At 47.9% G+C, this 27,516-nt stretch overlaps 1 protein-coding gene across 5 annotated transcripts in view; it reads left to right on the top strand.

Moving 5' to 3' along the window:
- The first annotated feature begins 278 nt into the window (after positions 1-278).
- Positions 279-27,516, top strand: part of Epb41l4b (erythrocyte membrane protein band 4.1 like 4B) — a 130,134-nt gene continuing 102,896 nt past the window's right edge. For all 5 annotated transcript variants that reach the window (XM_026391142.2, XM_026391140.2, XM_077797951.1 and 2 more), the window contains exon 1: positions 279-584. In XM_026391142.2, the coding sequence (XP_026246927.2) occupies positions 279-584 (306 nt within the window). The remainder of the gene's footprint in view (positions 585-27,516) is intronic.

The following is a 27,516-nucleotide window of genomic DNA, read 5'->3' as shown; positions in this document are numbered from 1 at the left end:
GCGGCGGCGGCGGCGGCGGCGGCGGGACGGCCCCGGGCTGCCCGGAGTGCGCCCTCCCGCCTGCGGCCAGTCGCAGGCGGCGCTGGCCCGGCCGGCGCACCCCGCAGACGGCCGGAGCGCGGCCTCGGCTTCGGCCTCGGCGGGAGCGAGCCCCGGGCCGCAGCCCGCCGGCGGCGGCGCGGGCGGCGGCGGGCACTGACGGCGTCGCGGGGCGCTCCCAGGCGGCGGCGCAGCGGCAGCGGCGCAGGGGGCGGAGGCAGGGGGCGCCCCCAGCCAGGATGCTGCGGTTCCTGCGCCGGACCTTTGGCCGCCGCTCCATGCAGCGCTACGCGCGGGGCGCGGCAGGGCGCGGGGCCGCCGGGCTGGGGGACGAACGCGACGGGGGGCCACGGGGGGGTCCGGCCTCCGCCGCCGCCTCCTCGGCGCTGCCCGCCGCGCCCGGGGGCAGCGTGTTCCCGGCCGGCGGCGGGCCCCTGCTCACGGGCGGCGCGGCGGTGCACATCTCCGCCGCCGGAACGGCTAAGGCCACCCTGTACTGCCGTGTCTTCCTGCTCGACGGGACCGAAGTGAGCGTGGATCTGCCGGTGAGTGACGGAGCCGGTCGGGGCACTGGCATCATGCACCCTTAAGGCAGCTCCCCCTGCCCCAGTGCTCATCTCTGGGTCGGTCCTCTTGCACCTCTCTGGGATCCCCTCCCCCATCTCCTCTGACAGCCCTCCGTAGCCCCGTTCCCTCCTGGGCCGCCGCTCGGTCCCGGTCTCCTTCCGGCCCCTTCTTTGGCCCGTGCCCCCTTCTTGGCACGTTGTGTTATGGGGTTGCACCTTCTCTGGTGCCCACCTGGTCCTATGGGCCTCACCCCCTTTCCAAGTCCCTGCCCTTGGCGAGGATGGCCTGTGTTCCCTGCAAGTGTTGCCTTTCCAGCGCCCCTCACCCCCCGGTTCCAGTGGGGGCCTTCCTGATGCTGGATAAATGGATAGAAAATTTCAAAGTAGTGCAGGGTTGTTCCCGGGTATCGCGCTATATCCCCCCCTCCCAAGTCTTCCATCAGGCCTTGGCGAGACCGTGGAGAGGAAAGTCCTCTCCTGTTGCCCAGCAGGTACCCCAAGTTTGGGAGGGGGTTAGAGAATAGTTTCTCTTCTCTGTTGATTTCTCAGGGTGGCCCCTGACTCCAGCCCAAAGAGCTCCTCTTGCTCTCAGCTTCGCAGCGGGTGGAGCGACTTGGGAACTAACTCTGGGACATGGTCAACTTTGCTCTGGCAGAGACCTTGATGGGGCCCAGGGTGTCGATCCCGGGCCCCACGGGCCTGGCGTTCCCGACTAACCCCGTTCTCAGCAGTGTGCGTGGGGCCCGCCGGGCACCCCGGGGCTGCGGCGCTGGGCCTGCGTCCCGGCCAGCCGCCCACAGGTGGTTGCACCCCCGCCCCGTTGCGGCGGCGGCGGCGAGCTAGGCCGGCGCTGCTGTCCCCAGCAGGGCGTCCAGCCACCAGCGTGTTTCTGACGAAGGGGCCAGCTCAGATCCAATCAAACCCACACATTAACGGGGCGCCTACTGTGCACCCGGGCGCTGCGGCAGACGGTGCCTTGGGGAATCTTTGGGTGTGACTGAGGACACAGCAGTAATTGAGCTTTAGATGAATGTTACAGATCGTCCCTAGGGTTTCAAGGGAAGGAATAACATACCGGGACTTGCACGAAAGCATTTAGGCCTTTCCGGGTGGGTGGCAGGAATTCTTTGGATTTCACGAGAGAACTAGGAGCGTGTTAAGGGTATCAGATAGGAAAACCCGAGCTGCCTGGCTTGGGGTTTAATCCTTCCCTGTGTAGGTTTAATTTTGAGACAGTTCCGGTTTATGGCAGTTTTATGTTTGTGGCGTCTTGTGCTCTCCATAGGATATCATTTTGTTATGAAAATACCCCTTTGGGGCCTTTTTATTCATGGAAAAGGAACCAACATCCCGTCCTTAGAGTTGTTATAAGGACATTAAAATGTGATAGTTCCCAAAGAAGGAAGTTCTGCTTTTATTCAGCTGGGAGAGAGGGCCTGAGAGCTGGGGAGGAGAAAAGAGAGGTGAGCAGGCTGCCTCTGGAGTGGGCAGTTTGGGATTGGAGAGGATGTGGCGTAGTTTGCATCTGGGAACAGAATGCTCTCCTTGGGAACTTTGACAGTGCTCCTTACTGGTGGTTTGCTTGTCTGTTCCCCAGGGATAATTCATTTATACAATGTATTGCTGCTGTCAGGTTTGTGTGACAAGCTTAAGTGGTGATTCTGAGATGAAAAATGCAAACGGAGTAAAGTACATGTGTGGTAGATAGAGCCAAACAGGTACACAGAGGAACAGGTAGGGATGGGAATACTTATTTGTGACAGCCGGTGGAGCTCTTGCAGAGTGTGGGGGAAGGGGACATTTGCATCCTAAAAGGTTTCTTGCCTTTATACAAGAAGAATTCACCCATCTCAGCTTTCCATATTATGACAGTTTTCTTGGTGCCTTTCAGATGATTTCATGAACCCCCAATTTTTTTTTATACACATATATATCTGGGCACTTTGTCCAAAGGCAAATAAAAAGCAAATGCTGGCTTTTGTCACGTGAGCTCCCAGGGAGGAAAGATGAAGAAAAATTCATCCGTGAGCATGGCTCATCGATTTAAGGATTTATTAGATATTAGAACTGCATCACACAGACTCCCCTACTCATCTTCCCAATTCACAGTGTTAGTTCCTGTAATTAATTCTCGCAGTTACGAGGTTTTGCGCCAGGTGGCCCACTCCCCGATGAATTGGTAGCATTTGTGTTGTACATCAGACCCACTTCAGTGGGCTCCCTTTTTATGACATTTTTTTTTTTTTTTTTTAAGGCATGTGGTCCCCTTCGTCATTATTTCTGTCTTCGGTTTCTGGATTTCGGCTGCTTCCTGAGCTCTGGCATTGGCTGGCTGCTGTCCCACAGATAGGATGTACCTTTGACCTCTCTACCCCTAAGCTTCATTCTCTGCCCCTATCATTTCCACAGATACCCAGGGACCTGGCCTGGCTAACTGTGACTCCTTTGTAATTAAAACCGTCTGGTGGCATTGGCCTCAAGAATTTCTCTGTTCAACATACTCAAAGTGGTGATGCATTGTCATAAACCTTTTTATTAGCCCTAGTCAGGTCACTTGTGTTCTGAAATTGCCTTGAACACAATAACACCTTCAGTGTGACCATGCTGCGGCACCTCAGCTCAGTTCAGTCATTTACTGAATGTCTTTAAAGTGCCAAGCTCTGTGCTGAGGACACGTGAGAGTCATGGCCTGGAGACTCTTGGGGGACAGGTGGACACACGGTGTTTTTATTCTGAGCCATGCTAAGTGATGTGACAGGCACACCCAGATGGGTTGGTTGCTGGGGTGAATGGGATGGGGGAATTAGGATTTTTTGGACTTTTGACACTTGAAAGGATCAGAGTTCAAATTCAGTGTCCCTTGGCAAAGCTACTCTTCCTCTGTGAATGCAGCTAAAGATCCTACTAGTGTGCTTGGCCACAGCACCCACTGTTGACTCGTATTAGTTCTGTCTTGTCATATGTGATAAAGGAAGAAGCCACCATAATCGTCTTCTTGGATGAGTCAGTCTTCTTGGACAGGGCTTGGAGCCCCTTCTTCTGGTGGTAGGCCGAGAGTCCTCTAGCACTCCTGGGTGTTTGTAACCTTTGCTGAGGATGGTCAGTGATAAAATGTAAACAGGTGTTTTTAAGAATCCCATTTATAACAAGTGGTGGGCTTCCTGTGCAAACCTAGCTCCCAGGTGAGTACTTGGCTCACCCTACCAATCAGAGTGCCACCCTGAGCCACTCCCTTCAGAAAACCTGACCCTGCCTTGGAAGGCACCTCCCTTCCAATAGCCCAGCCTGCCCAGCCCACAGGTGTGGTCGTGTCTGAGCAGGGCAGGTGGAGGGAGTAGATACTCTTCCCCTGTGAATGCAGCTGAAGATCCCATTGGTGTGCTTGGCAGCAGCACCCACTGTTGACTCGTATTAGCTCTCTGTTGACTAAATCCTTGGCATCACTTTTGCTTGGGTGGCTGCTGCTCAGCCCTGCCTCCGTTCAGTGCGTGTGTGCGTTCTTCCAGCAGCTCTGTGGCGAGAGCTGTTAGGATGTGTGGCTGGCTGGTTAGCACTCCTGCCGTGCCTTGGAGGGGACAGCTGGTTGACCAGTGCAGCTTTTGGCCCAGTTGTTCTCATTGTATCTGAAACTTGGCATTGACTCCCCCGGGATCCAGTGCTAACACGGAGAATTCCAGTGCTATCTTACAGCCTGGCTCTGCTGCCTTGGGTAACTTCAATTCTCTGAGCATCGATTTCCCAGTCTTTAAAATGGGAGCATCAAATATGGAAAAGACATAATAAGCCTCAATAAACAGCAAGATGCTGAAGGTTGCTAGGAAATTGTAATTTTATATAACTCTCATTCCTCCTCTTTGGACTATGGAAAGGATATGAAAAAAAAATTCTAGTAATGAACATTAGGGAAAAAATAAATAAATAAAGCTGTGCCAGGCAGACTAGCCATGGCTTGGCTCTTCTTATTGGAAATTGGCAGTTGGATGTAGTATGGAGAGATGCTTACTAAAAATTTCATTTTGGATGAGAAAAGAACCCCCACCCCCACCCCAACCCCCCACCACACACAGATTCTTAGAATGCTAGGACTGGAACCTCTGGTCGAACAGAACATACGTGATACAACATAAAGGTCATGTGCCTTATTTTGGAATTGAGTGGGACCCTAGAAAGCACATATCTATACACTGTATATATGGGAAACTGAAGCCTGTGGATATAAAGTGACTTCCCTTGAGTCATCAGTGGAAGGGTCAGAATGGGCTGCTCCAGGAACCCTGATTGTTCAGCGTTTGAAGCTGTGGCACTTAGGATCAGCCTCAGCAGTTAGGACTGTTAGCGTTCCTAGTCCTAAGGTGGGCAGGGTATGTCCCTAGGTGTTGGAAGTAGGACAGATTTTCCCAAACAGCTGGAAACTCTAGCAAAACAGTTCTCTAACTTCAGGGTATACCAAGTTTTTTTAGGATTTTTTTTTCTTTTTTTGGGGGGGACAGGGTCTCACTATGTTTCCCAAGCTGATCTTGAACTCCCAGGCTCAGTGATCCTCCCTCCTCAGCCTCCCAAGAGCTGTGACTAGAGGTGCATGCCACCACTCCCAGCTCATCTGGAATTTTTTATTTTCCTCCAATTAAAATTCCTAGAGCCCACTCCCAGAATTTCTGACCCAGGAGTTCAGGAAGCTGGGCTCTTAGCAAGTCCACCACAGAATCACCACTCCAGGTGATTCTGATGAGGTGGTCTCTTTACAGCCTCATGAAACCCCCTGGCTCTAGGGCTCAAGAGAACCAAGAGCAGCTGCACTCTGCATTAAACATTGCTGTGAGCCATGCGGCTTTGAGCTGGGGAGTGACCTGTGCTTTAGGAGTCAGTTTCTGTTTGTCACAGTGGAGTGGAGGCTGAGTCAGAGGAGGGGCTGGATACCAGTTGTGCTAGGTCAGTGGTCCAGATGAGGGGTGAGGAGGGCCGGTCTAGGAGAAGGGGTCACTGGCTAGGGCACTTCACAGGTGTAGTCAGGTGAGTTTGTTGGGGAAGGGAAAGTGGCGTGGAGCTTGCTCTGCAGGGCTGTTCTCCCCCTCTGTTGTGGGAAGAAGTGACACCCTAGGAGGTAAGGGAAGACAGGTCCTCCTCTCTACCCCTCCCTAGGCTCTGGCTGCTGCAGTCCCTTGCCTTGTGGCAGGCCTCTGGTGACTTGCTTCTCTGTTCCTGAAGGATAGATACTGGCTAAAGGTGGCCCTGCAGTGCTTACCCCACCCCCTCTCAGTCCATGAATGAGACCATGGGGAGCCTTGGATTTCTATATAGGCCGTTTGTGAGTTGGTGTTATTTTTATAAATGCTTTTGTTTTCAAAGGAGGGCTGAGCTGGGGGCTGAGAGAGGTGAATGCCCTCCCCCTGGGATATGATATGGTAGCAGGAGATCTCTGACTGGTGCCACTCTTGCTCGATGGCCAGTGTTAATATGGGAGGGGGGGTTTGGTCTGCAGGAGTGATGGGGTCTGCCCAGCATCTCAGGTGCCAGTAACATGACCCTACAGTGGTACAGGGCTTTGAACAAATATTAACTTGTTAAGCACTTCCACGTGCATAATCTCACTGAATTCTGCTCTTAGTTTTGAAATAGCAGAAGGTTGGTGGGGGTGGGGCCTTCCCTTAAATTCTTGCATGGGGACTTAGCAGATATCCATCCGGGTAACCACAGAAATCCTCCGCCTACAATTTGTCTTTAACATGTGTGTTGAATCCTTCCCCACTGGTGTCCCCTTGGCTGGCTGCGGGATGTACCCCTGTGCTTCTCTCTGCTCCGCCTGGAGCCTTCTTTGCCAGGAATCTGCACTCACTTCCTCGCGCTTGCCCAGGCCGCTGCAAGCAGCAGCCGCTCATTCATCTGTGGTTTTTTTCAGGTTGGTGTGCATCCCTCGCTGACTTCCATTGCACGTTGAGAACACATCCACAGCAGACACGTTAGAAAATACAGAGGCAAGAGATAGAAAGATACCTAAAATTTCTTCAGAGGCTGGGGTATATATGGTGTATATCCATCTGTGCTTTTTGTGTGTGTGTATTTATTTATTTATTTATTTATTTTAGAGAGAGGGAGAGAGAGGGGGAGAGAGAGAGAGAGAGAGAGAGAGAGAGAGAGTTTTTAAATATTTATTTATTTTTTCTTAGTTCTCGGCTGACACAACATCTTTGTTTGTATGTGGTGCTGAGGATCGAACCCGGGCCGCACGCATGCCAGGCGAGCGCGCTACCGCTTGAGCCACATCCCCAGCCCTTGTGTGTGTATTTAGAGATAAATATGGTGTTTTTTTTTTTTTTTTTTTTGGTACTGGAGATCAAAACTATCACTGAGCTACATCCCTAACCCCCCTACCCTGCCCCATTCCCATTTTTCAATATATGAGGTAGGATCTTGCTAAGTTGCCTAGGTTGGCCTCAACCTTGCAATTCTCCTGCCTCTGCCTTCCTAGTAGCTGGGATTACAAGTGTATGCCACTGTGCCAGCATAATCATGTATTTCAAATGATGAACTGCAGGGGGTTGATGGAAATCTCTTCCCACCCTTTTGGCACAATGAAGGAGGGACTGTAAGACCCCAAGTTTGAGGTCTTGTTGATATAGCCCGAGTCCCTTTGCATCTGGGAGCATCTGCTTTGGTGCAGTCACAACTCTCTTACCTGTCTAGGGATGCCTGGGGCTCTGGTAGCAGCCAGAGCTGACCTGGCCAAGGCAGGCTAGAACTTTGCAGCCTGCCTGGTGTCCCTTGGTCTCCAATCTCCTTAATGGCATGCCTTCGGCAGCCTCAGTGACTTATCTCTTGAGCTCATTTGATTTTAAACGTCTGGTTTATTTTTAATTGCTTTCCAGAATGTTTTTGTTTGCCCAAGGTAAAACTTTTTTTAGTCAGCAAAGGCCTGTTGGGCTCTTCCTCTGATGAGGCTTTGGCAGGGTACAGGAATTCCCAGTCTCTGGCAGACGTGTAACGCAGTGTGAGGCAGGGTGGCGGGGAAGCTGGCCTGGGGTGGAGTTGGAGGTTTGATGCCCAAAGTGGCATCGGGGTTGTCCCAAAGGGCATGTAAAATGCCCACGGTAAGAGTTCACTGGCAGGTTTGTGGGCAGCAGGTGCAAATGTGTGGGGGATGGGAGTCAGAAAATGCCAGTCTTTCCCTGGGCCCTGGGCTCCTGGAGTGGGGAGAGAGCCCGGCTGGCTGTGGCCCTAGGTCTTAAAAGAATGAGTGAGAAACCTTTGAAGTGCTGATGAGTATTGTGAGTTAGCTCTATATACAAGTCACCCTTACTGAACTTTTGCTGTCAGCCTGGTACCACACTGAGGTGCTTCCAGGATTATCTTGTTGAATGATCTCAAAACTGTGCTGTGCTGGCTGTTACCCCTGATCTGTAGGGGAGAGCCAGGGCTTAGCAGCTGGCTTCAGTGTGCCACAGCCACACTGTAGTGAGTAGACGCAAGCTTCAGGCTCAGTCTGGGGGACATTTGTGTTCTGAGAAGTCCCTTGACAGCTGCACTGGGCATGATGGAGGCTGAGCCTGCCTGAGAGGGTCCCCAGGTGGATGGGGACCCCTAAGCCTCAGAAGGTTTCTGCCTCTGTAGGCCCCTGGGGATTTCCAGAGACAGGGTTTGTATCTTTGGACTCGTGTGCAGTTTCTCTAGGGTGCATTCTGGTGTGATTCTTTAACACCCAGATCAGAAGTAGGCGACATATTTTAAAGTGCTTCATAGAGCAACATTTAAAATTATCACCAAGAAAAGCATTTTCCATGTCCCATCCTGCTGCATAGCAACTGGTTGGGTTTGCTTTGTTTCTTTGTGCTTTTGTATACATGTGTATAAGCAGGGCATATATCCTTTTCTTTTTTTAGTGCTGGGGTGGAACCCTGGACTTCACACTTGCTGGGCAAGTGTTTTGCAACTGAGCTTCACCCTGAGCCCTAACCCAGCCCCTCTTTTTTGGTATTGGGGATCAAACCCAGAACCTTGCACATGCTAGGCAATTGCTCTACCACTGAGCTACCTCCCAGCACCACCTCCTTTTCTATTTTATTTTGAGACAGGGCCTTGCTAAGTTGCTGAGGCTGGCTTTGGATTTGTGATCCTCTTGCCTGAGCCTCCCAAGTAGCTGGGGTTACAGGTAGGCTCTATCCACGCCTTTTTAATGTTTTTTCGTTTTGTTTTGTTGTTGTTTTGTTTTCTCCCATCCAAGCTCCTGATACACTTCTCACAAGTTTGGTGCCCTCTTTATGCTTAATTTCAACCCTATTCTGTGGGGTGTGTGCGTGCGTGCGTGTGTGTGTGTGTGTGTGTAACACCTGCCTCTTCCAGTCTCTTGGGCTTGGAGGTTGATATGCAAAGCGCCTGGTTTTCCTGCCTGATGGGCAACCCTACCTCCCAGGCTCTCAGAACTTGCACTGCTTCCCTTAATGGTCACTTCCTGGGAAGGTATTATTCCCTTGCAGGAGATCTCCAAGAGCAGATGGCCTCCAGTCCCTCACCTGTTTGGTAGCACCAGATTGAGGATAGGCTTCCTGCGTGGCTTTCTAGTGTTCCCCAGCCCTTGCCCTGCACACCCACCTGTTCTGCGTTGCCTATGTGGTCCTTGGAACTCCCTGGGAAGGTCAGAATTTCATGCAGTAACCCTCTCTCCTTCCCACACCCTACTTCACCTTTCCACACCTCTGGCCTTTGGGTTCTGTGTGCCATTTCTCAGCAGTTTTTGCAAGTTCTTTCCTCCAGGATCATCGTTGGCTGAGTGCCCAGATTTTCTTTCTGGAAGCTTTCCCAAGGGGTCTGTCCTACCCTGGGATCACCTGGTGCTTCCTTGGTACCCAGCTGAGCTCCGTCTCCAGTGGAATTGTCCACATTGCTCTCCAGCTGTGAGGGCACCATCTGCCTGGTTTGGCAGGTGCCTGCAACATTGTCATACCTCTGCTCTGCGGTGTCCCTTCCATGCCCATTTCCTGATCTGAGTGTTGTTGTCTGCTTCATGATACCCGCTCAGGTGGGCTAAGGGTGCTGCTCTTTGTCCTACCTGCTCATGTGCTCAGCTGCACCTGTCCCCAAGTACAAATTTTCAAAAAATCATAAGGTAATATAAAGAACAGAAAATTTACCATTTTAACGTGTGTAGTTCAGTGGCATGCAGTAAATCATCTCCAAAGCTTTTCATCTTCCCAAACGGAAACTCTTTTCCATTAAACACTTAATTCCCCCCTTTTCTCCCCTAAGCTCCTGGCCACCACCATTTCACATTTTTGGGTCCTTATGAATCCTACTACTCTAGGTACCTTATATAAGTAGCCTCCAACATAACCACTATGGAGTCAGTGCTTCCAGGCTCTGTCAGGTATATGGGACTGCCCAAATTTAGGCCGTCACCACCAGGCCACCTGCCAGAGATGGGGGGAAAATACTGTGGCTCCGTTTGAGGGACACCCTGATGGATGGACACCTCTTAGACCTTAGGAGCAGGAAATGTTTGTCCTTTTGTGTCTGGCCCATGTAACCTAGCAGTCTCTTCAGGGTTCTTCTGTGTTGTCACGAGTGTGAGAACCTCATTCCTTTTTAAGTCTGGTGTTCCGTTGCACACATAGGCCACATCGTGTTTATCCACTTGTCAGAGTTAGGTCTGGACTTGTTCACTCAGTGCCACCCGTCCATTAGTGGCCCTGCCATTGAAGACATGGATGTCCCCAGTCCCCTCTCCCCCAGCTTTTCTACTTGGGATTCTGGCATCTCTCCCCTGGAACTTGCTCTGTGCTGAGCATTCTCCAAGGTCATCTGGTCTTAGTTTGGGGTGTGTGGGGGGTGTCAGGTAAATTTCTTCTCCCCCTTCCATTTTGTCTGAGTTGCTCTGTGTTGGCAAGTCCTTTGTCCAGCATGTTTTTAAAAAACTTTAATGATAAAACATAACCACCAAAGACTTTCTATGACATGGATGGTTGAAAGAAAAATAATACAATGAACATTCTTGTACCCACCACCCAGCTTAAACCAGGAACATCACCAGTGCTGTGAAGGCCCCTGAAGGTTCCTCCCTGCTCCTAAACTTTATAGGGTTTTCCCATAAAGTAAAACAGGGTATTGTTAGTTTTATGTGTTTATGAACTTGAATGGATTTCCCGTTCACTATGTGAATATGAGATTCATCCGTGTCAACGAGCTGTAGTCCTTACTGTTCTCTAGTTACTCTGTTGCATAAGTATCTAGGGATTTATCCTTTCTCTGTAGGAATTTGGGGTGTTTCCAGTTTGGGGCTATTAGGAAAAAAAAAATACTGCTTTGACCTTTCTGGAGTTGGTCTCCTGTGCATAGGTATAAGCAGCTCTCCTGGGTGTTCCCTGGGAGGACGGACGGACGGACAGGGCCTTTTAATATCATGCAGAATTTTTTACAGGAATCCCAGCAGCATATAAAAGCCTCCTTAGGCCAATCTTCTCCAACCCTTGACGTTGTGCAGCCTTTTTGGTTTATTTCTCCTGTCTGGTGGGAGCTATGGGGACTCCTGCAGTCTTCACCTCCTCCAGTTGTTGGTGGGGTTGAGTATTTTGTGTCTGTTAGCCCTACTGTATTTCCTCTTGGAATGCTTTGTCTTAAGAACTTTGCCAACTTTGAGCAGCCAGGAAGCTGCATTCCCCCTCCCCACTCCCTGCATTTAGCTTATTTCCCCTGGTCTTTGTTCCCATATCCACTCTTCAGAGGTAATCTCAGGAGCGGGAGAGAATACTGTAAGTCCCCAAATCCATGGGCTTCCTCCGCCAGCCTTTCTTATTGAATAGGAATTAAAGTTTTGACTCCACTTTTACTGTGAATGAACTGAAGTCAGCGACTGCTAGCGGCTTTTGGTGAGCAATGGCAGGCTGTATACTCTACATTCTGCCCACTTTTTAAAAATGTCTTTGTTGGGAAAGTTTCTAAACCTATTCAAAAGCAGAGAGAATTGTATGGCGGATCCCAAGTAATCACCAGGCTTCGTTACCTATCAGCACCTGTCACTCATTTCTACCCTGACCTCTTCCCCTCCCCAGTGATTTTAAAACAAATCCAAACATATGTTCTATGTTATAAACCTTGTTGGTTATATGTCTTCAAGAGCTATATTTTAAAAATTATCCATAATACTATGAAAACACCTAAAAATGATGTAATGATTATTTTTTGGCATTAGATATTTAATGTGCAGATTTCCCCCATTGGTTTTCAGCAAGGTTGATTTAGACAGTTTTTCGTCACTGTGATCAAAATGCATGACAAGAACAACTTAGAGGAGGGAAAGTTTCTTTTGACTCACGGGTTCAGAGGTCAGTTCATGGTGGGGCAGGTCCATAGCTCTGGGCCGGAGGTGAGGCAGAACATCATGGGGCCACTTCATTTATGGCAGCCAGGAAGCAGAGAGAGAAGGGGTTACAGATAATGGACTCTTCCAGGCACGCCCCCCAGTGAATCACCTCCTCCACCCACACCCCACCTGTCTACACCCCCCAGTTAGTCCACTCAAACCAGGATGGACTGATTGGGTTACAGCTCTCACAATCCAGTCATTTGCCTCTAAACATTCCTGCATTAGCTCAGAAGCTTTTGGGGGACACCTCATATCCAAACCATAACAGAGGTCCTTGCAGTGCATTTGTGTGACACTTTATCTGAAGCACTGAATCCAGAGTCCCCCGCCCACTTTTTCTTTTATCTTTTTTGTTTTTCCTTTTCCTGGCCATTTACTTATTGAAGAAGCCCTATATAATTTGGGGGTCTCTGGATTTTGTGGGTTGGCTTCTCAACGTTTGGCCACCCTGAGGTACTGCTGGCACAGGAAACTGGCTTTATTTAAAGCCTGTAACTCAGGACAAGCAGATCAATGGGAAGGTCCTGGTCAGGAAGTCTGAGTGGAGATAAGTAACCAGCTCCCAGGAAGGCCCGAGGTGGGGGCCGCTGCAGGGGAGGCGACTCTAGGGTGAGATCAGATAGAAAGTTCTGGGCTCTGCAGGCAGGTTGGAGAACAGCCTTACTGGTGGCTGCAACGGCATATGTGAAAGGCACCGAGGTTCAAAGTAAGACCTTCCTTGCTCAGCCCTGCAGGGGAGCCCAGCCACCCTCCCCGTTTTCCACCGGGCTTTCCTTCTTTGAAGAGTCCAAATTCCTTGTCTTGGGAAGTTCTCAACAGATTTGAGGAAAGAGTGTCTGTTCTTTTTTCTTCTGTGTCCACTTTCTCTTTTGCCATTGGCTCCTTGACCTTGGTTTTGACCTTGGATGCTTTCTTTGTCTAGATTACTCCTGTTTGGATATTTACCCCCAGAGAGGGCTATGAGTGAGCTCTTCCCATCCTCTTGGCTGGGGATGCCAATGGTGTTTTAGAAAACACAGAATCAGTGAATGCTCCAGAGAAGGGGATGGGCTGACCGTGGCCCAGCTGGATGACTGGCCTTGCCCCACTGGAGCCCACAGAGACCACATGGGCCAGAGCCTTGCTCTGGGGTGAAACTGCTTTCCTGGCTGCTCACCTGTGGCAAATGAGCAGTAATGAGGGTGTAATAGGGGCAGCTTCCTGCATGCAGCCCTCCTGGCTCCTACTCGTGATACCCAGCCCTCCCCTTGGCTCTCTGAGGCTCTACCGCTTCTTCTAAAGCAAGCCTGGCTTCTTCCCCGGCACATGGCAGGGGGCTCTTGTGGTCTTCCCATGAAGTACACGCGGGCATCATATGAAAGTGCCTGGTAAGCCGCGAAGGCTTGGGCGGGTTAGTTATTAACCTGCTGTGCGCCCAACTGCCCATCCGGGCATCTCCCTGACTGCAGTCCTTTTATTGCTGCTGTGTGCTGGGGCCTGAGACCAAGCCTGCGCCACCTGCTCAGTCCCTGGTGATCTGCATTAGGTGGCATCGGCACCACTTTGATGGCAGTAAGAGTGACAGGTCAGAGTCCAGGGAGAGGCCCAGAGGACCCAGGTCCACGTCGTGCACACCAGCCAGCAGCGGCAGACACAGTGGGGTGCTCAGGGATGGACGCTGAGAAAGGAGACGTGGATGTGGGGTATTTTAACGGGGAAGTGAGGGCCCGTGGTTGACGGTGTTTGTTCAGGCACCTCTGTATTCTAAAGCTATGGATTTAGTTTGCTTTTTAGTCCAGAAGTATTTAGCTTAATGGAGAAGTCCCTCTTCACTAAAGAGACTCCTGAAGAAAAATGCAAAAATTATGCGGTGTCTCTTAAAAGGGAAAAGGAGGATTGCATGTATGAGGATGATGGAAACATGTCCTTTCTCTTATTAGCTCACTCCAGGGAATGAGCCCTGGATGTGAGTTTCCCAGAGAGCGACAGCTTAGTCATTTACAGACAAGACCCATCCTGGTTTGGCAATTTCATTTATGTATGACAGAAAGAAAACCAAGCGGCTGGGGTTGTGGCTCAGTGGTAGAGCGCTTGCCTAGCATGTGTGAGGCACTGGGTTTGATCCTCAGCACCACATTAAAAAGAAAAAAGTAAATAAATAAAGTTATGTAAAAAAAAAAAAAAGAAAGAAAACCAACCAGAGCATCTAGTTTATGTAAGATTCTGTGTGAGCAATGGGGAATGGTGAAAATGTGTGGGCCCTGCTGAAAGGGAGCTCATTTAGGGTGGACATGGAACTGTCCTTGAAGGGCATGACACATCTCCTGTCCTATGAGAAGAGAAGGAGCAATTGAATCTTGCCTTGGTGGCCCGGGGTCAGCATGCTGGGTGCTTGTTATTCTCCTGGTCTGCAGGACTGCAGCCCTTCACTCGGAGGACACAAAGGTGGACACTCCCCCCACCCCCGCCCCCAGGCTGCTGACAGTCTGACCTACAGCTTCTCGTGCAGTTCCAGCCTTCGGAGCGTCATTACTCATGCTGTAGCCTTTCTGGTGTTGACTAATGAGCTCCAACAGCGATTTTCCAAGTTTACTGTGGGCCAGAATCTTCTGGGGAGCTTTTCAAAGTCCAACCTGCGACACACCCTGGACTACTACCACCAGGATCTTGGGGCATGGAGGCAGAACCTGGTCATCAGAACATTTCAAAGCTCCGAGGGGATTCTTGATGCTCTGAGAGCCAGTGTTGGACAGGGCCACCTCTGGTACAGTTGTGTGGTGTCTTAGGGTCAGGCCAGGCTTTCACCTTTCAGAGTTTCCTACAATCCTCGCACTGGTGGCTCTAGCTCAGCAGTAAGATTTTGCCCCTAGTGTCCCACAGCTGGTAAATGACAGAACTAGACTTGAAATCATTGGCAGGCCCTCAATCCAGTTCTTCTCCTAGGCTGTCACCTAGTGGTTCTCCGGCGGGCCCCCCACTTCTCACCCAGGTGCCTTGCCTGGTGCCGGCTCCCTTCTCTTTGGCTGACTCTTATCACTCTCGGTCCTTGTCATCCTTCAGGGCTTGTCTCAGATGCCACCATGTGTATGAAGCTCATCTGGAACCATTCCCTGTGGCCCTGCCTGTGACATTCCCTCTGCTGCCTGGGAATGCTGCCTGGGGACAGGCAGGGCACTTTTGCCTTGGGTGGGACCTAGCACAAGTCACGTCATAGTAGTTCTTTGTATAGTAATTCATACTATATAACATTATTGACTTTTTTTTTCCCCCAAGTGATTTTTTTTTATTGTGGTAAAATAGTCATGACATAAAATTTACCATTAGTGACATTTATTGTATTCACGGTGTTATGCAACCACCTCTGTCTAGCTCCAGAACATTTTCACCACCTAAAAGGAAACCCTGTATCCTGTGAAGAAGTGGTTCCCACCTCTTCCCTGCTCCTGGCAACTACTAATCTTTTTCTGTCTTTATGGATTTGCTGACACTGGATATTTAATATAAGTAGAGTCGTACAATCTTATCTGGCTTCTTTTACTTTAGTGCGATGTTATTGAGGAGCATTGATTATTTATGTTGTTCAACAGATTTTTCACAGTTTAACTTACTCCTCACAGTCCTATGAAGTAGATAGTTCCTATCAGCATCCTTGTTATCAGATGAGTCCAGGCCCAGAGAAGTTAAGCAACTACGAGAGTACACACAGTATATAAGTGCCTTGGCCCCTATCCTGTATTGCTGGTGTATGCTATTGACCTTGATCTTGACCTTTAGAAACTGGTGGTATAAGCTCAACCTGTGAAATTGAATTTGAAGAGCAAAGATGAAACTTCAAGAGAGAACTAGTTTATAGCATAAGTACAGTATGCATATGATATAGCTCTCTGAGCAGAGATCATTACAGATGGCAGGACAGAAATCGCTGGTTAAAGTTCTTGGCTTAACTCAGTTTCATTTCAGATTTCCCACAAATGTTAGATATGAAGCATAGGACTGTATAGCTAGTATCAGAAGCCAGCTGGTCTTCCAAGGTCACAGGATGTTGAGAATGAGTCTTCAGAACTCCTGAAAGATAGAGGTTATCCCAGACAAAATGCATCTTATGAAAGTAGTTCTTGCTAGGTGTCAGACGCAGTTCTGAGCAGTTTGTATATTTGCTCCATTAATTCTTACAAGAACTTTACAAGACAGCTACTGCCATGTTTGATGGAGGAGGAGACAGAAGCACTAAACATTGAACTGTCTCACCCAGGGCGTGCACTAAAAGGGGCGGACCCAGGAAACCTGGCTCCCACGTTTATGAGCTTCATCTCTTTTTTTCCTTAAAAAAGTCTTCATATTCCATTTGGGAATATAATATACCTGTTTTGAGGTGATAAGAACAGATTGCTTGAAAAGGAAGAGAAAACAGGAAGGGGGCTGGAAAATGCTGCTTGGATTAAAAATAGATGTTGGGCTGGGGCTGGGGCTCAGTGTTGGAGCGCTTGCTTATCCAGCATGTGTGAGGCACTGGGTTCATTTCTCAGCCCAGCATTTAAAAAAAATAAAGGCCCATTGGCAACCGAAAAAAATAAAAAATAAATTCTATCCTGATGTGTCCGTTCTGTGTTTTTAAGTTTGGAGCAAACAAGGTCTTTCAACAAAAATATGATCCTATTATATACACCTTTTTAAAAAGTTTGCAGTGAAACATGATCTTAATCTTCCTACTACGCTGTCTCTTATATTTGAAGAAAAGCTTAGGGGTATCTGGTCCTTATCGCACAGTCAGGGACACAGCTGTACCCTGGTACAGAAGATATCTGAAATGGCCCTGGTGGCAAAGGCATTTATGGCTCCTAATGGGATGGAGATTGGCCAACAGGTTCTAAGGTCCTGCAGGATCTTTGTGTGTGTGTTCCCAGTCCTCCTGATAACCCTTGGAAGTCAGCAGAGCGGCTGTTGCCTTTGAGGCCTTGGACGCGCTCCTTAGTCTAACGTGACTGATATCCTTTTAAGAAGAGGAGATGAGAACGTGGAACACAAAGGGGGAAGCAACCATCCATAAGCCCAGGAGAGGAAACCAACCCTGGCCACACCTTCCCTGGACGTAGAGCCTCCAGAATTGGGAGGAAGTAGATTTGTGTTGTTTAAGCTATCCAGTCTGTGGTGTTTTGTTATAGTCACACTAGCAAACTGATGCAGTAGCGAAGACCCCCAACATTTTTTACTTATTCTTTTGAGCTCTTTGCCACTTCATCATGCCTCTCAGATTTCCCCAAGACAAACCAGAAAGACTCAGGCACTGTCATCACCAGATAAATGGAGCCTCGTGGAGTTCCTTGGAAGTAGTGGTAGCTGGGGGTGGCTTCAGGGGAGAGGTTGGGCTGATTTGGACCCTGTGCGGTAGAGGACTGGCAGAATGGCTGGGAGAGCCTGGAGAAGAACCTCCCTGCAGAGGGTGTGAGGAAGACGGTATGGAGAGCGGAAAGTGGCTCTGGGGATGCTGGAGCAGGGGAGGTGGGAAGGAGGCCCGGTCCCCTGAATGTTCTGGAGCAGCAGAGGTATGGCTTACAGGGCGCTGGCGGGTGGGCAGTCACACCAAGAGGTGGTCAGCGTAGTGCAGGTCTCATCTAGGGTGGTGCTGGACATGAACAGGAAGGACAGTTGCCAAGGAACTGGAGGACTTGGAACCCCGTGGATTTGGTGGTTGGGTTTAGATGGTGAAATGGAGAGGTGGCCCCGATGTTTTGCGAATGTTGAGTCGGTGAGATTGAGAACCCAGAAGGTGGCACAGGGCTGAGGCGCCCTATTGGGTTCCCTGGGCCTTTGTTTTTGTGAAGATTGCAATCTAAGATATTTCTGTATTTTCTTTCTTTAAGAGGAACTCTCAGTGGTATATGCTTTCAGGTGCCACAAATCCTGGGTTTATTCCTGGTCATTTTAGGTCAGGCCAGTGCAAGAGGCCAGCAGGTAGCATCTGGAGAGAGTTCAGCACGGGTTTGAATGGAATTCTCGCCTGGCAGAAGGGAGACATGGCTGACACCATAGGACGGTCTCTGCAGGCTCTGGGGGAGCTGCCTCATATGAACTCTGGTCTTTTATTTTTTTATTTTTTTTATTTTTATTTTTTTTTATTATTTATTGTTGGTCGTTCCTAGATGCCCTTCAGTAGATGAGTGGATAAAAAAAATGTGGCATTTATACACAATGGAGTATTATTCTGCATTAAAAAATGACAAAATCATAGAATTTGGAGGGAAATGGATGGCATTAGAGCAGATTATGCTAAGTGAAGCCAGTCAATCTTGAACTCTGGTCTTGCAGAGCCCCAAGCAGAGCTGTGGAGTTACAGTCTCCAGGTGTATGAGTGAGAAGAGGGAGGCAGCTCCTACTCTCCGCCCTGTTGCCTCAGACCTGGGAGGAGCTGACATTTTCAAGGGGAAGAGAATAACAAAGAGATGGGCACTTATGGCGGCCCTGCTGTGTACACAGAACAAGCCACACAGAACAAGCCAGGCGCCAGGTAGATATAGGACCGAGTCAAAGATGCATCTCTTTCCGCAAGTCACTGCCAGTTTGATGAGAATATGTGTCTTTTTAAATTTTTTTTTTTAATATTTATTTTTGGGGGTTGGGGTTGTGGCTCAGTGGTAGAGCACTTGCTTGCCTAGTGCGGGTGATGCCCTGGGTTTCATCCTCAGCACCACATAAAAATAAATAAATAAAAATAAAGTTATTGTGTCAACCTACAACTAAAATTTTTTAAAAAAAAATATTTATTTTTTAGTTGTAGTTGGACACAATGCCTTTATTTAATTTATTTTTTAAATTTTATGTGGTGCTGAGGATGGAACCCAGGGCCTTGCATGTGCTAGGCGAGTGCTCTACCATTGAGCCACAACCCCAGCCCGCACCCCCCCATTCCCCCTCCCCTCCCCCTCCCCCCCCCCCCCCCCCCCGCCCCAAGAAGTCATGTCTTTTGTATTTGTGGAGAACACTACATGCCTTTCCTGGATTTTCTTGCTCAGGGGAGAAGAGCCAGGGCAGGACACAGGACGGGGGGGAAGCAGCTACCTTGCTTCTCTGAGGATACCAAAGTCAGCTCTCATCAGAGCTCTGGGGTATTTGTTATTGTATATTTTAGGTGCAGAAATTGGTGTTTGTAACATGAGACCAAGGGAAGAGCGCAGGACTTGAGCAGTTCATTGAAAAATCATAGCTCTGAACCTCAGCTGGGGTCACTTTTACCTGAAATGTTTATCTCAAAGCTCTATTGTAGGTCATCCATAGAAGATGGCACGGGAAGGGTGATGCAGACATGTCATCACCAGCTTGGCTCAAACTGATTTTTTTTTTTTTTTTTTTTAAGAGATGGAGTCTTGCTGTGTTGTCCAGACTGGCCTAGAATTCCAAGACTCAAGCCATCTTCCTGCCTCAGTCTTCTGAGCAGCTGGATTACAGCGAGTGCCACTGTGCCTGACTCAAACTGAATTCTGAAATCTCAGTTTTGCATTCCTATGCATTATGCTGAGTGAAATTAACCTTACATAAAAGAGTAGCCTCCGTTTGATTCCATTTATATGCATCTAGAACTGGCAGAATTAATTTGTGCAGGAAACAAATCAGAATAGCTATTGCTTGGGGACGGGCAGAGGGGTGCGGGTTACACAGATGTTTCCATCTGCCAAACCAGAACAGCTCAGACTCATGCATTTCAATGTAAGTATAACTTACCACCCTCTGGGAAAAGGAAGTGTAAAACTGATAATGGAGGCCAGAGGACAAATGAGTACAGGGAAAGATGATACAGAATGTTAATCATTGCAAAAACTGACAGGTGTTTACTATTCTATTTACTTTGTATTCTTTTTTTTTTGGGGGGGGGTACTGGGGACTGATCTCAGGGGCACTCAACCACTGATCCACATCCCCAGCCCTATTTTGTATTTTATTTAGAGAAGGGTCTCACTGAGTTGCTTAGCATCTCACTTTTGCTGAGGTTGGCTTTGAACTTGCAATCCTCCTCCCTCAGCCTCCTGAGCCACTGGGATTACAGGAGTGCACGCACCTGGCTTTACTTTGTATTTATTTGAATTGTCTGTAATGACAAGTTTTGTGGGTTTTGTTTCGTTTTTGTTTTTGTTTATTTTTAAGAAATAAGCAGCACAGAGGGTCATCTTTGTTGATTTTTCCTTGCAGAAAGCCTTGCTTCTGTCTCCCTGAGAGCGAGCCCAGAGGCTCGGGAGAGTGGGGCTGGTCCCAGCCTCCCTGGCTACAGTCTCTCTGGGTTTGCTTATTCTCTGCATTTTGGTGACCATGAACTTTGGCTTCCCAGCACTGGCACCTGCCACTGCCCCTGTCCTTTGCCATCCCTTTGATCTGGGACAGACCCTCCCCTTCCATTGACTTTGACTGCCCTACTCCACCCACTGCCTAGTCTCTTATCTCTGACTCCTCCCTCCCTCTGTGGTTCCAAGTCTTTCTCTACCCACAAAAAGTGAATTTCCCGGATCTCATTTCCCTTCCTCTTAGAATTGTGAAGTGCCACCTGTGAGCCTTTGTCCATGGACACAGCTCTGCTGGGAACTGAAGGGGCGCCATCCCCAGGCACCTGTGAATGATACATGCTGTCTCATCCCATGGATACAAACTTCAAGACAGAATGAATCCATGGTGCCCAGGGGAAAGGAGGAAGGGATGGGAGCCCAGGAAGGCACAGGGGGGCCTCAGTGGGGTGGGGGTGGAGCTGGGAGGGTTCTGGTTTTCACTTGGGTGGTGGTTGCCAGCGGTGCTTGCTTTTGGTAACTCCTTGAGTTGTGCATGCACTTTTGTCTATGCAAGTTACCCTTTAATTTCTTTTTAAAAATTGCTTCCATATTTTTATTGGTGTATTATAATTGTACATAATCGTGGGAATCATTGTTGCATGTTCACACATGCATGCAATGTAACAATATAATTTGGCCAAAAATAAACTAGAAGCCCACACATTTAAAAAAAAAAAAACTGCCCTATTTCACATTTTAAAAAACCTCATATTTCTAGATTTTTCTTGAAAAATTGAACCAGGCATGGTGGCAGATGCTTGTAATCCTAGTGACTTGGGAGGCTGAGGCAGGAGGAACACATGTTCAAGACCAGCCTTAGCAACTTAGCAAGACCCTGTCTCAAAATAAAAAATAAAAAGGGCTGGGGATGTGGTTCAGTGGTTAAGGTTTAATCCCTGAATAATATAAAATGAAATAAAAAGAGAAAAAAGAAAAATTAGATGTGGCAGCACAGTCTGAATCCCTGGGGAGTAGCATTTGGCTAGAGCTCTGAGGTGCCTGCACCCCCACCCCATTCCTCATGACCCACTTCCTGTCTCTGTGCCATCCAGCAGAAGTTGTCCAGCAAGTGGGTGGCACTGGTGTTACATATTTTCCTCCTCCTCTTCCTTCTCTTCCTCCTCCTGCTATATTTTCTAATTTTCTTAGAAGGCATGGGAGTTTGGGGGTTCATGCCTGGTTTGGTCAAGACAGTCTTTTGGAACTCCTGGGGGCATCAGGACCCTCAGTGCTAACCATTCCAGGTAAATTCCCTGCACTGGGAACAACTGCAGTTAGATTATGACCAGCTAGAGCAGTTACTATATTTGTTCCTAGGTGTTTCATTCTGTAAATGATTTCCTAATGTGCATTCTGTTTTAAAGTAAGATTTCTTAATAGTCCTGGTTAATGCTTGTACCTTGCTTGGCATTCAGTGATGGTTTGGTAGAATGCATATATGATTGAGAAGTGTTTTCCTCACTTAATGGGTGAGGAAGGGCTTACTCAGTGTGATGAACTTAGAGCTTACTCTAGCTGCAAACCCACACCTCAGGCAAATGATCTTGATGATGCCATCCTTACAAATCCAAACCCGGGGGCAGGCTGGGAGCCGTGCATGCTCTTTTTCCCCATCTGAATATGTCCTTCTCTTTCTTCTTTCCTCCTCCTCCTCCTCCCCCCTCCCCACTTTCTTCCTCCTGCACGGGGGACAAACCCAGGGCCTTGCACATGCTAGGCCAACTATGCTCTTCCATTTCTGCCTCCTCCTTGTAGGGAGGCTGTGACTTTTTTTTTTTCTTTAAGACTACTGACTCATCTCCTCACCCACAAAAAAAAGTAGGGGGGGGAGAGAAGGAAAATCAAAGGCTACTTATAAACAGATAACTTTGTTTATATACTTCCCCCCCAAATGAATGGGTAGTGGTGCCTCAGTTACAGTTTTATGACCCTAGCAGCCAGCCTCACCATAGACAGGGTTAAAGGAAAGAAGTTTATGGACTTTTCCACTCATTAACCTTTTTGAAAATCTTATACACATGCAGAGCTAAGTAAAATCATGTTAAAATTCCATGCCTTAGCAGTTGGCATGACACTAAAAGTACTAGAATACAGACTCATTTTCTCTCTGGGTTCATTGTCTGCATTTACAGAATGCCATCCATGAATGGAACCCAAGGAACTTGGGGTCCAAGACTATTCTGTGACCTAGGAAGCTTCTAGGTTACTGGAGTGGGGGCTCCCCTTCTGCCTCTTTTTTTAAAAAAATATTTTTTTAGTTGAAGATGAACACAGTATCTTTCTTTATTTTTATGCGGTGCTAAGGATCAAACTCAGTGCCTCCCATGTGTGAGGCCAGCGCTCTACCACTGAGCTATGGCACCAGCCCTCCCTTCAGTCTTAATCTAGGAAGCACATGCAAGTGTCCAAGAGCTGCCACACAGCCAGGGCCCTCCTCACCAGAGACATGGGCCAGAAAGTTCCCAGGGCTGAGTCAGAGGTCCTCGGCACACAGGCTGGCTCTGCTCGTGGCCAGCTGTGACTCCACAGTGGGGAACTCTCCACACGTGTTCTTGTCTTGCCCTTATGTGGCTTGGGGGGGGGGTACTGTGTTTTTATGTTCACTTTACAGACAGGAACCAACTTTGGAAAGGTGAAGGGGCCAAGTCAGGGTCATGCTGGCTGTAGGTGTTGGAACCCAAGTTCAAACCTCACTTGAAGCCCCGGATCTTCCCTCTGTTCTTCGCTAGGTTGATCATAACAAAGCACCACAGACAGGTGCCTTAAGCAACAGAAATCTGTTCTGTTCCAATTCTGGAGACTAGAGGGCCAAGATCAAGGTACAGGTAGGGTTGGTGTCCTCTGAGGCCTTTCTCCTTGGTGTGCAGGTGACTACCCTCTTTCTGTCTGCTCTCCTTTGTCTTCACCTGGTCTTTTTCCAAGAGGTGAGCATTCCTGGTTTCGGGGTGTGTGTGTGTGTGTGTGTGTGTGTGTGTGTGTGTGTCTCCTATCTCCTCTTTTTATAAATACGCCATATTGGATTAGGGCTCATCCTGCAGCCTTATTTTAATCTAGTTAACTTTTTAAAAACCCTGTCTCCAAATACAGTCACATTCTGAAGTCCTGGGGGGTGGGTTTAGGGTTTCAACATGAATTTGAGGGTGCAGGGTGCAACACCCAGGTGAGTCCCTAACATTGCTCTATCACTTACCCTCCACAAAGCTCATCTTCCTCTTCTGCTAATGGTGTGCTACCCAGAATGAGTTCACCTCCATCACCAGGTGTGTCCTTTGGGTGAACCCTGGGCCAAGCCCTGTTAAATTCATCATCTCGCTTCATACAATCTTTAGAACATCTTCCCCGAGTAAGAACCTTCCAGGACAATAGACTCCAAGATGAGTAATAAGAGTTTGAACTCCAACCCCATCCCCATGAGACCCAGGCTGTGCTTTCTGTGCCCTGTGGTACAGGCTGTGTGGTCAGATCCCAGACACCACTTTGAGAGCTACAAAGGGCTGCACAGATTAAATGGGAGCAGTCCCTACAGGACGGGGGCACTTAGGGAAGCTTTGGGTACAAGGTGGCATTGACATGCCTCACTTTTCAAATTTAGTTCACATTCCTACAGTGCAGGATGGGTGGGGGCAGCCATCCACCCAAACTTGGTTCTTTCTGTTCACGTTTCTTGGCTGGGTTTCCTGAGAATTTGTTGCATATTTATTGATGTAGAATTATTTGCTTTCAGAATTGCAAGGGTGGGAGAAATCTGCAGTCTGGCTGCAAAAAAGTAATTTGGCAATTTATTTTCAGGGCTGCCCTTCTTCCAACAGCTTGTTTCAAACTCAACCTCTGGCACAAAGACATCCATCATTTTAATTGCATGTTACTGTTTAGTCAGGCACAAATTTGTTTCATTTTCTTTTGCCTTTCTCCTGCGGTTGTAGGTGGTGGTGGTTGTTTTTTCCTGGTCCACCATAAAAAAGAAAAAAAAAAAAAGGCCAAAAATATTTCTCCAAAGCAAGCACTTTTTATAGTCAACGAGTTTTCAGCCCTAAGATGTGTGGTTTTCCGATGCTGCAGGTTTGCTTCTTAACCTCTCTGAAGCAGAAAATCGAGGCTGCCTTTTCCCCTTTCTTGTTCAGGTAGCAACCATCATGCAATTGTCTCAAGATAGTTCTAAGAAAAGTGTGTTGGTCTCAGGGTCAGAAGGCTTCCGTTCTATTCCTGGCTTTGCAGTGGCTGCCTGGCAACATGATCTGCCTTCTCGCCTTGTTTTTCCCATCTGTGAAACGAAGGGCTTGAATGTGTTGATTTCTAGAACATTCCCATGTTCTCACCTAGTGATCTTGGATCCCATACCCAGGCCTGGTCACTGTGGCCACCCAACAATGTCCATTGAGGAGTTTGTTCTATTCCCTATCATGATGTCTTACTCTGTTGGCTCACAAATCGTGGCTCTTTAATTCAAGGTCAGAAGTTAATACTGTATCCCTCAGAAACATTCTCCAGGATAAAGACATGGTTTCCATGGATTAGATTGGGTAAGAAGTTAACTTTGGTGTGTTCAAAGCTAAAAATGTAGCTTTCTTTGTGGTGTATGCTTTGTTTCTTGATTCAAGGATGCTGTTTTCTGTGTCCATGAAATAAGCCCAGAGTGAGTAAGTGGTAGGGTAGCCCCCTTACAGGCTGGGCGGGGGAATGAGGGGTGGGGAGCTGGGTGCCAGCAGAGGTCGGGATACTATATTCTGTTTTAATAATATGGAAGAAAAATAAATTGTTAATGGCTTGGAGTGATTTCCTCTGCATCCCACAGCACTGTCACCGTCACCAGGGACAGAGGATTCCTCTTCCCAACCACAGCCTTGATGCTCTAAGGCAGGGCTTGGGCTACAACATGCGGACACCATCTTACCTCTCATCTCCTTTGCATATTACAAGGTTTTAAGTTTTTATTATGGAAAATTTCAAATTCACAAAGTAGGCTAATGTGCTGAAATCCTCACATACACAACATCCATTTATTATTATTTAATGGAGTATTTTATGTTCTTTCTTTTCACAGTACTGGGGAAATCAGGGTCTTGTGCATGCTAGGTAAGCACTGTACCACTGAGCTACATCCTCAGCTCAATTTCTGGAGTATTTTAAAGCAAGACAACTTATTTAACCTGTTAGTACTTAAATGGGTATCTCTCATAAATATATATGTAACATATATAGCCATATATCATTATCATGTTGAACAAAATGCACACTGATTCCTTAATATCATTTAATACCATCAGTGTTTCACATTCATCTTAAAAACCTTTTTATGGGGCTGAGGTTTGGCTCAATGGTAGAGCGCTTGCCTAGCACATCCGAGGCTCTGGGTTCGATCCTCAGCACCACATACAAACAAAGATGTTGTGTCCGCCAATAACTAAAAAAATAAATATTAAAAATTCTCTCTCTCTCTTTAAAAAAAAATAAAATAAAATAAAAATAAATAAATAAAATAAAGATATTGTGTCCAACTACAACTAAAAAAAAATAAATATTTAAAAAAAAACTATTTATAAACTACACGTTGCATTTGGTATATGTGTCTGTTTTAATCTGTACAGTCCCTCCCCCTTTTCAGTGCAATTTATTGAGCTCCTTTTGTCTCAATAAATTGATTATTAATATAGTGTACTTCCCCTAAACAGAGTGAGTGGCCTTAAAAAACGGAGTTTTAAGGACTGGGGTGTAGCTCAGTGGTAGAGCATCAGCCAGGGCTGTGCAGGCCCAGAGTTCAGTCCTCAGCATCACATATAGAAAATAAACAGAACCCATTTCTAGGGTTGTTTTTTTTTTTTTTAAAGAATGCATATATTGGGTTGGGGTTGTGGCTCAGTAGTAGAGCACTTGCCTAGCACGTGCAAGGCCCTGGGTTTGATCCTCAGCACCACATAAAAATAAAATAAAGATATTGTGTCCAACTACAACTAAAACATAAATATTAAAAAAAGAATGCATATTATTTGTCCTACTTTTGTTTCCAACTTAGGTTGATCCAACCTAAGTTGGTATCACAGAATGGGGTTTCCTAAGAAGCATTTTTTTTTCAGTTGTAAAAAACTTTATGTACATGAAATCCTTTACGTACATACACACATGCCAGGCACACATGAAGTGTTTGTGTATATGTGTGGTTTTCATCCCAGTTATCTTTTGTTGCATAGTAAATTCCCCTGGTGCTTAGTGGCTTAAGACAACCACCGTTTATCATCATACATGGATCGATTGTATTGGTCCAGAATTTGGGGGCAGGGCTCAGCTGGAAGATTCTTCTGCACCTCATGGTCACACAGCGGTTGGATGATAGGCTGGTTTATAGGGTGCAAATGTTACACTCACTTGTCTGGTATCTTGGCAAGGATGGTTGGGTGGCTGGCTCAGTGGTGACAGTAGACTAGAACATCTGCTTGCAGCCTGGTAAACATGACAGTCTCAGGGTCCGTGGACATTTTGCTGCTCTCTGGCTCTTCCCCCAGAGCCAGCATCCCAAGAGAACTATCACCTCACCTGAGAAATCACAGAACATCACCAACACCACGTTCATTTTCATTGAAACTGTGCCAAGTTCTTCCAAGGGTAAAGGACGGAGACCCTCTCTCAGTAGGGGTGTCAGAGAATATGTGGTCATGTTTGTAAGCGCCCCCTTTAGAAAGGACAGTACACTAGTACCTTCAGTACTTGTTAAGCCCCCATGTCCTTGCTTGTCTTTTGACGGAAGACGGAGGTCCCTGGAGTGGAAGGTACTACCCCAAAGGCCATTCAGTGCATCTCCTGTCCCCCATTCCCTTTCACTAGGGAAATTAGAGGACTGACTTGGTGTCTCTTCTTGATTACCATGTCCTGAGCTGCTTTCCTCCACCACACCTTTATGCCACAGTGTTCTGCCTCACCTGCAGCCCAGAGCAATGGTGCCAGCCATTTATAGACGGAGACTTCTGAAACTGTGAGCCCTAAATAAACTTTCCCTCCTCGAAGATGGTGGGTGGGTGGGAGGGAGGACTGAATTGGACAGGTGCACCGCAACAGCTACATGACTCTGCTCACCTAAGAAAACTGCTGTGGCTCCGAGTCCAGAATTTAAGAGGAATTGGTCCAAGGGACCTTTGTGCGAGGGAGATTGCCATGTATTTCGTCAGTGCCCCGTCAGTGGGGGTGGAATATTAGGCAGTGTGCCTGATAGTAAGTGTCACCAAGAGTGCGAGTCGTCAGCATGTGCTGTTTTTGGTGTTCCTCACTGAGAGGAGGAAGCATG

Source organism: Urocitellus parryii, chromosome 4, assembly GCF_045843805.1.
Source record: "Urocitellus parryii isolate mUroPar1 chromosome 4, mUroPar1.hap1, whole genome shotgun sequence".
In the NCBI taxonomy this organism is placed as follows: Eukaryota; Metazoa; Chordata; class Mammalia; order Rodentia; family Sciuridae; genus Urocitellus; species Urocitellus parryii.
This window is presented reverse-complemented; position numbering and strand designations above follow the sequence as displayed.